At 38.0% G+C, this 10,213-nt stretch overlaps 1 protein-coding gene across 1 annotated transcript; it reads right to left on the bottom strand.

Moving 5' to 3' along the window:
- Window positions 1–1,183: 1,183 nt before the first annotated feature.
- LOC308646829 (non-histone chromosomal protein HMG-17-like) lies at window positions 1,184–1,784 on the bottom strand (the record flags this gene model as incomplete). The annotated part of the gene is made up of 1 exon (XM_081290245.1): window positions 1,184–1,784. The coding sequence occupies one exon, from the start codon at window positions 1,782–1,784 to the stop codon at window positions 1,512–1,514; it is 273 nt and encodes a 90-aa protein (XP_081146371.1). The 3' UTR covers window positions 1,184–1,511.
- Between the last annotated feature and the right edge of the window lie 8,429 nt (window positions 1,785–10,213).

Genomic DNA, 10,213 nt, shown 5'->3' with positions numbered 1-10,213 from the left:
GAAGTGATAAACTCCCATATAATAATAATGGGGGATTTCAATAACATATTGTAACCAATGGATAGATCATCAAAAAACAAATCAAAGAAACTACAAACCAAATAGTCTTATTAGATATTTACAGAACATTCTATCCAAAAACTGCAGAATATATTCTTTACATCAGCACAAGGGTATGGAGAAAAAGGAATTTCTACACTGTGAGATTGTAAATTACTATAGCAACTATGGAGAATTGGGAGGTTGCTCACAAAGCTAAAAATAGAACTAACATATGATCCAGATATCCTACTCCTGAGTACACATCCAAAGGAAATTAAGTCAACATACTAAAAAGATATCTGAGTTCTCATATTTATTGAGGCATTATTCACAGTATCTAGAATATATAATCAGCTGAGGTGCCCATCAACAGATAAAGGGATAAAGTAAACACGGCACCTATACATAATAAAGTATTGTTCAGCCTTAAAGAAGAATGAAATCATCATTTGCAGCAAAATGTATGGAACTGGAAGACATTATAGGAAGCAAAATAAGCCAGACACAGAAAGAGAAGTATCATCTGTTTTCTCTTATATCTAGACCTTAAAAAAAAATCAACCTGAAAGCAGAAGAAGAATCACTAGGAACTAGGAAGTTGGCTGGATAAGGGTGCTAGATTGTAATCATTTCCTTTCCGCACTTTTTTTTTTCCAAGCCAAACTGTATCCAGCTTTATTAAAGATACTTTTCATAAACAATCTTGGTATTTCAGGCAGGACATGGGCAGACAACCGTTAACAGTATACAACAACTTTCAAACTCCCTTCTTGAATGGACTACCAAAATCAGAAAGCCACTATAAAACCCCATGAAGTTTTCATTTGATGCTCTGAATAGGGAAAGTTTAGAGTGAGGGTTGACATTTCACATTTAGCATGTTGTTTAACAACTTTTCACAAGCCGACCCTGACTTTCAGGAAATGAAAGGAAAATGGCAAACATTATTAATCTGAAGATCCACAATCTAGAAAAGGAACTGCTGCTCTTCTGAGGGACACTATTCTCAATGACGTCACTGGAAAGTCCAGATGGCCCCACACACTGGTAAAACCAACTGTTGGGAATCAGGTCCCAACAGATTTAGGGGAGTTAAGTCTATGCCGATGGCAGAGAGGGACAGGAGGACATACAGATGAGTTTGAGCTTTTCCATACCACAAGGCATTTGTGCCAAGGTGGCTATGTGTGCCAACATCAGGGAATCCCTTCCTCTTAGGAACAAAGAGGAAGTCTCTCAAAACTAGAAGGGAAAGGTGTCTTCCCCCACAGCAATCCAGCTTTGGAGACATTCTACTAGCGACATATGCTCCTTCCCCCCCAAAACAACAATGAAGTGTTCTGTGTGCTAACAACATAGCTTTAAAAAAAAGTAAAACAAAATTCTGCATTTTTATAAAACTTGATAAAAAATAGTATTTCAAACTGTACAGTCACCAGAAGTACACAGTTATCAAAAACGCACACACTTCACTTGGCATCTCCAGCACCTTCAGCTTTCTGTGCCTGGTCTGTTTTGGCATCTCCATTTTCTGCAGGGTTATTCCCATCCTTGCCAGTGTCAGCTTTTCCCTTTTTCCCTTTGGGTACCTTCTCTCCCTTCTTTGCAGGGGCCTTTTTAGGCTTGGGCTCTGGCTTTGGAGGAGCAGGTTTGGCAGACAACCTTGCAGATCTTCTCTGTGATTGGTCTTTCACCTTGGCTTTATCTCCTTTAGCATCCCCTTCAGCTTTTCTCTTGGGCATGGTGGCGACGGCGGCGGGACGCAGGCGCTGGACGCGGGGATGCAGCAGCGGGCGGCTTTGGTCGTTCCAGGGGTCGTTCTCGCCTCTTCTTCTTCACACTGCTCCCTTTCCGCACTTTAAAAGCATTATTTTATTGACTCTTGATCTCTATTATTCATGCTAAAAAGTCAATTGTGTGTTTTATTGTTCAGTAATATTTTTTACTTTCTGTGGTTGCTTTTAAGATTTTTCTCTTTGTGGTTTTATTTTGAGGGGGGCTTAGATTTGACTGGGGTTTGTAAACATCTTGAATTTTAGCTAATTTCCCATCTTTTTTCATTTTTGTAAATCCTTGGTTACTAGCTCTCCAAATATCAGCTTCGCCTCATTAACTCTGTCCTTTCCCTCTCAAACTTTAATTGGACTTATTTTACTTTGGTACATATGTCTCTGACACTTGGCTTTATTTTCTCTTTTTTCTCCATGCTTTTATCTGAATATTTTTAAGTGACCCATTTTAAAGTTTGCTGCTCATCTCTTCTACAGTCTAATGTACAATAAATCCATGTTCTAAAGCTCTTATTTCAGTTATTATATTTTTACTCCAAAAATTTCCACTTAAGTTTTAGAAATCTCTCTCTAGTAAGTCTCACTTTATTATCTTTAAAAAACATCAGTTAATTTTTAATAAACTTTTTTATTTTAAAAAAGCTTTAGGGATTGGGTATTTTCAAAAATATCAGTCATAGATCTGGGTGCAGTGGAACATGACTGTAATCCCAGTGACTTGGGAGGCTGAGGCAGCAGGATCACAAGTTCAAGGCCAGTGTTAGCAACACAGCAAGGCCCTAAGCAACTTAGAAAGACCCTATCTCAAAATAAAATAAAATAGATTTTTTTTTAAAGGGCTGGGCATAGGGCTCAGTGAGGAACATGCATCTGGGTTCAATCCCCAGTACCAAAACAAACAAAAATTAGTTACAGTTAGTTATATAATGAACTTTTTTCTTTTAAAAAATTTTAGGGGGGCTGGGGATGTGGCTCAAGTGGTAGTGCGCTCGCCTGGAATGCGTGCGGCTTGGGTTCGATCCTCAGCACCACATACAAACAAAGATGTTGTGTTCGCCAAAAATTAATAAATAAATAAATATTTTAAAAAAATTTTAGGGGTTAGGGATAATGCTCAGTGGTAGACTATTTGCCTAGCATGCATGAGTCCTAGGTCCAATCCCCAGTACTCCAAAAAAAAAAAAAAAAGTTTTAGATTTACAGAAAAAAATTGCAAAGATAGTACAGAATCCCCATGTCCCTTTCACTATTATTAACATCTAACATAGCCTTGGGATAAAGAAGCATTTTTTATAGGAGATTCAACAAACGTGTCATTAAGGGAAAACAATAAATTTCAGTATACCAAGATTTTTAATTTGCATAATAAAAGACACCTAAACTAAGATAAAAACATAAGGTACAAATCAGAAGAAAACATTTTCAAATATATAACTGACAAGAGATTAATAAACATAATACCTTTAAATATTGACTCCCACAAGTCAATAAAAAAATTTAGTTCACAGATGAAAATAGAAAGATAAAGAAACAAATGTGATGATACTTAATTTCAGTAGCAATCAAGAAATGCAAGTTTTTAAAAAACCCATCAAATTGACAAAAAAAAATATTGAAGCCTAACTATGTAACATATTAGCAGGGATGTAAAACAATAGAAACCCTGCTGCCATGTTCATGTGAGTTATTTATATAAAAACAGTCTTTGGAGAGCAATTTAGCAATACCTTATAAAGTTGGAGCTGTGTCTACTGTACAATCCAGTAGTTTCTAGGTATCTGCTATATGAAAATCTTGCATGTTACAAGGGTTTTCTTGCATCAATTATTCCAGTAGTTAAAAACTAGAAACAACCTCAAGAATCAGGGGATCAGTTTAAGTTGAAGTCAAGTCATTCAGTGAATTATTACATGGTAGCTAAAATATCAAACCAGCTATTTTTAAATCAACAGAGACAAATCTTGAAAGCCAAATATTGATTGGAAAAGTATGCTTTTTTAAATAAATGTTTAAAACACACAAAATGTTGCAAATGCCTGGAGACACATAAATATGTAGTTAAAAGTATAAAAATATGCATGAGATTGATAAACACACAATCAGAACAGAGGTTGCTTCCGAGGGAAAAAGAATTGAGATCAGAAGTGAGTTTTAACTCCAAATATCTTATTATTTAGAAAAAATGAAAAACTATGAGGTACCTATCACAAAAAGAATATTAGAATTGTGTTTTGAAATTTCTTCTAGTCTTTTAAATAACATGATAAAATTCACATATAAATGCATATACCAGGGCATATTTCTGCTAAATAACCAAAAATCAGTTTATGAACACACATATTTCTTAAGAAAGTATGTTATTTCAGTCCCATGTCTACAGAGATCCCAAACTACTATGGATTAGACACAACAGAAGTGCCTCTATATTCACACTCTGAGCAATGGTCCAGGGCTTAGAGAACAGTTCTGCTGTCCTCACCCAGGCGTTTCACCACTGTTTGCAAGAGGGATGCTCTCACACCCTCCACCACATCCACAGGACAGGCAAAAGAAGACACAGGAAATTACCACACGCTTCTTCCTCTGACATCTCACTGGATGGAGCTATACCACTTAACCATATTTTACTGTAAGGGAATGTGAGAAATGTAATCTCTGGCTAGGAAACCATGTGCCCAGCTGATCTTTGCACTTCAATTAGTAGAGGAAGAAGAGAATGGATATAGCTGAACACTATCTGCTTCTGCCCCAAGACAGATAAGACAGTTACCGCAGAGGTGCAAGAACATTTACAGATAGGGAACTTGGCCTTCTGTCTTGATCTCAGCAGCCCACCTCACAGAGCTCCCCCTCACCTCTCTTCCTAAAGCTTCCTTAGCCCTGGTCTGGCTCAGGTGTCCTTCATTCCACAGGCACTTCCCTGAGCCAGACACTCTGAGATGCCAGGGCTAGACAGAATGGATGCAATCCTCAAGGAAAAAAACATGATTAGGACACACAATAAAGCAGTGGCATGCATGGTGTACTCTAAGCACTGGGAAGGGCCCAGGAGCCACCCAGGGCATCTGTGAAGACTTCTCTGTGACAGCTTTCCATGCTTCACAGAAAAGTGGCCCTAGAATTAAGGAGAGGCTGTGGAATTGAGACCTGTCAGGGAGATGGATAGGATCCTGCCCAAAGGGAATAAAGTATGAAAAGAGAATGCGAACATAACACGTCCATGGAAACTCGGTTCAGTATGGATAAAGATCAACAAGGTGGCGAGCCACAGATAAAGCTGGGAAGGATGTGGGGAGATCAGATGGTGGGGAATCTCATTCATGCAGTGGAGTTCACACTTCATCCTGTATATAGTGAGGGAAGTATTAACAAATTTTGAATGAGGAAGGGGCAAAAATCAGATTATTAGAATGATCACTCTGATCACAAAGTTGAGGATGGGCCAGAATAGAAGCAAAACTATTGATAAGAGACAAAGGTAGAAAAGAGCACTCTGGGAGGTTGGGAAGGGCAAGTTCAATTTGTAACTTGTGTGGTTTGAGGCCCCTAGAGGACACTCAGTGGAGATGGCCAGTACATACCATGTTGGACACACAGGCCTGAAGCTCAGGAAAGAGGTTCTGGTTTCCACTGTCTGCCCTCCTTCAGTTCTCAGTTTCTGGCATGTGTAAAATGTTTTTAAGCCCCAGCACTCTTTTCTTCTGTCTCAGTTCATGGCAGCTGATCTGCCACTCCATGACAGTCAGGGATCCTGGCGTCACCAACCCATGCTCCCTCCTTAGTTAACTGTCCCCGGGTTATATGGCATCATCATAAAGCATACTTATAGGAGCTCAAATAGAGCTGAATGCCTTATTAATGGAGGAAGGTCAGCCTGCAGAGAGACCTCCAGAGCGCACGCCAAGCTCCCTGCTTGGCCCTGGCTCCTTCTGCAGCTCTATCAGACCAGATAAAGACAGACAGGTTATCTTGACCAATTTTATGGTGATGCAAAGACAGAAAGGCAAGTCTGTGGAGGTCAGAATGAACATTCAGCAAGAAATAAACATTAAAATTAACAAACTAAGATCTAGTGGGGATGCTTGTAAAAGCCTGTCAAATAAATTTGTTCAAATAAGTGAATTACAAAAGCAATTCCATAGTAACACAATGGAAATCTGACTAAAGATATTTGGTACCCCAAAAATTTATTTGAAAATCTATTTATTTAGGTTTCCTGGAGTTTTTTTGAAGCCCAATCCTATCAAATACAACTCCTATTCCCTACAATATGAAATTTAAATATAACTTGAAAGGTCCCCTAATCTGACATTGCTCATCTCATCTCTGCCACAGCCCTCACCCCTAATATCTTACATTTTTCTCAGTCATTTCAAAGCACTTACAGTTCTCTGACTAGACTGCACATGTCTTTGCATGTGCTTCTTGGTGGTCATGTTGGTTTCAGGGAGTAGATGTACTCAGCCTACTTCTATCCTCCCCAACCAAAGATTATATAAGACCTTGGAAAACTTTATCCTGAGTACAAGGAACTGGTAGTCCTCATAAACTAATGCAAATTCATTTTCCAGAGGGATGGCTACTACTTTAAAAATAATGGGTGGCATAATCCTCCTGAGTTACCATTCTACTCTATAAGGACTTCCTACACAAGTTCCCATCCTGTGTTCTCTGGAACACAACTCTGTTTCCCTGTACAAATGTTTCTCTGGAGATGTTTTCATAATACTTGTTAATCTATATGTTTTGATAGCTGCTCAACAAGACTAAATGCAACTTCCACCAAATAATCCAATCATTTTAATAGGTATCCCTAAGAATGTGCACACAGCATACTGTGCTTCTCCCTTACACTTTATTCACTGTTGAAATTCATTATTTCAGTAATTTTTAGTTTTACCAACTCCATATCTGAAAGGTTCACCACTGGGTCTCTAGTGCCTCATACAGAGCCAACTCTTGGTGGGAATAGAATATTTATGGAAACAGTGAATAAATGAATGAAAAATAAACAATAGACACCCCCCAAAAAAGTCATCTCCTATGTTACTAAAATAGGTTAGTTTTAAAGCCCTTTCTTGTACAAATGTTCCAAGATGGGCAAATAATTCTTTTGACCATTTCTTCACTAGTTAATCATCAAAATTGCTAGTGTCCATCTTGTCAACCATTTCAAGACAAATAATAGAAAACCCTAGTCACCTGCCTACAGGGCTTCCACCTGACAAAGTAGCAGAAAAAAGTACTGTTACATTTCTCTTGCACTGTAAATTTTCCTTATGTAAAGTAAATATTACAGAGGAGAAAAATATTCCATCCTCTATCTCCCTTTTTTTATGTTCATGTTAAATTTTTAGAAAAAAAAATATATAGTGTTAAAATTCCAAGTAAAGGTTTATTTGAACAAGGCATGAAAAAATAATTGCCATGTACCGGCTGATCTGGCTGTGAATAGGAGGAGAAAGGTGAGAAGAGAAGGTTAGGAGTATTTAAAAGAATGCAATAGACTATGAGTGAGGCTAATCCCATCCATCCCCTTGGAAGCAACTCCTGCCTACCTTCCTACAGATTCTAGAAACAGCTAGTGGTTTGAGCCTCCATTACACCCTACCACAACAAATCAAAAAATTAAGGTGTTTCAGTTCACATTTGCACTATAAACTGTACCATAAAAACTACCATTTTGAAATTTTGCAGACAATTCTATTGCTCTAATAGGAGAAAAACATCATTTAGAAATAATTGTCATGCAGGATTATTGAACTAGTTGTTGGCAACCCACTTCAAAATTCATTAGTAGAGACCAATCCAGACACTTGCCCACCTATGGAAAAAGGAGAAACTTCTCATTTTTGGAGAAGTTTTTAGAAAGGAGAACTGCACCAGTAACTAAGTTCCTTAATTTTCAAAATGCTAAAAATTTAGCTATCTCCCACCCCTGGTCAATGGATCAAAGCATAGTTTCAGAAGATAACCAATTCTTTACCTCCTAGTAGATATAAGTAGTGGAAGAGAAATCACCTACCAACAGGAGGACTAACCTATTCATTCATTGAGTATCCACAGCTTCATGTCACTTAGACTTAAGCGATCCTACCTGCTGCCAGTCTTGATGACATGAGGCAGCTTTGATTTCACTACAGTGAATTAAGCCTCCTTTTCATATTTCATTGCTTTGCAAACCTAGAAGTCAAGATCATCTTATAACACAGGTTTTCTTAAACATCTCCTCTCACATCTGTATTACTTCACCTTTTAACTTAGGGCAAAGCAAAACTTTCAATATAGCTTCAATAAATAGTTGATTTGGGGTTTCAAAAATTACTCTCCCTTTCTCCTTCTTTTAAAAACTTCTGTTCAAAACAGGTTTTGCCTTTTTTTGTTTTTGTTTGTTTTTTAACTTGAATTATCAAGTAGGAATAGTGTTACTGAGTAGACAGGCAGTGAAGTGGGTAGATCTTCCCAGTGTGTAATGGCTGTGGGCAGGGTTTCCAGCTGCTTCACTTTAAGGGATGAGGGTGAATATCCAGTGCCACTCCAGAGAGGGAAAAAAAAAAGAAAAAAAAAAACTTGAGTCAGATTTTTCTACAAAAACAATCCAGGTAGCCATGCAAAATTAGAAAACTGCAAAGATCCCTGTGATCTTTCAAAAATAAAACACAACACTCAACCCAGAATGGGTGACTTTAGTTGTTTTTAAAGAAAAGTGAACATTTTTAAAGACCCTAACAAATATTCTTGGTGAGCTTTTCAGGATTTTGATCTGTTGAGTAAGTATTTTAGACAATCATAGGTAAGTTTTATGCCCACTTGTTAAACATACTTACTCTGAAGATAAAAATAGAGAGAAATACTGACCCAATTAGTTGGTTGCTATCTTTAAAACTCTTTTTCCCTCTTGTGAAGGCATACATTTGTTTAAGGGACCATTTCCACTGTCCCCCTGCACCTCTTTTCATTCCCTCAACACCAGCAACCCAGGAAATAAAATGTCTAGTTGGAGTCCTTCCAATTCACTCTGCACCTTTTGTTAAGCATCCAGCGCTTATTACCCTTAAGGATTTTGTACATCTTCATCATCCCTGTGCTTTCTAACCTGTCACTGCATCTAAAGGGAAGATAAGGTATATTGGGATTGAACAGAAAGCAAAGAATTTAGATTCTTTTTACATGTATGATGGCCCAGACACCTGAAGAACATCCTTTGATGTTCTTAATCCCTGTTCTCTAGGAGCAAATGTGTATTTATCAGAGAAAACAAAGAAAGAGAATAAAATGAATCATTTCACGCCACAACTATTTTCATAAGGGACATAATGGCTAGTCAAGAGGCAATCCACACTTCAACCACTTTTGGAAACAGATGGTTCTAAATGTGACTAATTTTCCTCAACATTTAACAGCAACATCAGAAATTAAACATGTTACAGAAACCATTAGGTTCAGTCCCAGCCCTGTTACTATCAGTGTTGTCTATAATGGGAATCACATCCATTAACACATTGACACTAATTGAAGGAAGCTTGGAGAGCTTGAAGGAAAGAAAAGGATTAGCTATCACTAAACACTCCAAGCAAAGACTGGGCTCTTTCTCTCCAATTTAAACCAAGCACTGCTTGCTGGCTACTTTTCCCTTGACCAAGAAAGTTTGTGGATCAAGTTTAAAATAGACTTATTTTAAAAGTTAGACTCTTGATCCATTCCCAGAAGCAATATACTTTTTCTGTCTCAGGTGAATAAAATATCCTACTTGTAAATATCTTGCGCTACTGAATAAGAAGAAGGCTTAAAGCAGCAATCCAATCCCAATCCTGGTTCTGTATGAACTTAGAGCAAATAAACAAAGAAGAATGCAGAACGACACACTCCAAGCCTCCTCCTGGTGGCTGCTCAGGCATGGATCAAGGCACAAGCCCAGAAAAGCACTGATATTATCAGCCTTTCTCCATTAGATAGCTCAGGTAAAAATCCTTTCCCCAAAACCCTTTGTTCCAATGTCTGACCGCAATGCTATGAGAATGTGAAGGATTTATGAAATCTCTTCCTGAAAATCTTTGCTCCAAAGATATGATGATCATTTATAGCTCCTGTCCTTCTTGATACTTCAAGAAGGATGCTTAGATTGTTTGTTGGGCTTATACCTCAAATGACGAACTCAAGACCAGCAGGGAACTTTGGTGTCTGTCACCTGGAAATCCCAACAAGAAGTCCTTCAAGAAAGGTTGAGAACTAGGAAGTTCCTGAGAAGGGTGATTGGAGTGAGGGAAAGGGTGGGGTGCCTAGAAACCCGAAAACCTTAGGAAGCTTGAGATTGAGAAGATGGAGGATAAAAGGGTAATTGACCAAGGAGTCAAGCTTATAAAAAACAGACACAGTATAAA

The sequence above is a fragment of the Spermophilus citellus genome (assembly GCF_964194105.1).
Source record: "Spermophilus citellus genome assembly, chromosome: 4".
Lineage (NCBI taxonomy): Eukaryota > Metazoa > Chordata > Mammalia > Rodentia > Sciuridae > Spermophilus > Spermophilus citellus.
Note: the sequence above shows the minus strand (reverse complement) of the source record. Positions and strands in the feature narration are given on the sequence as shown.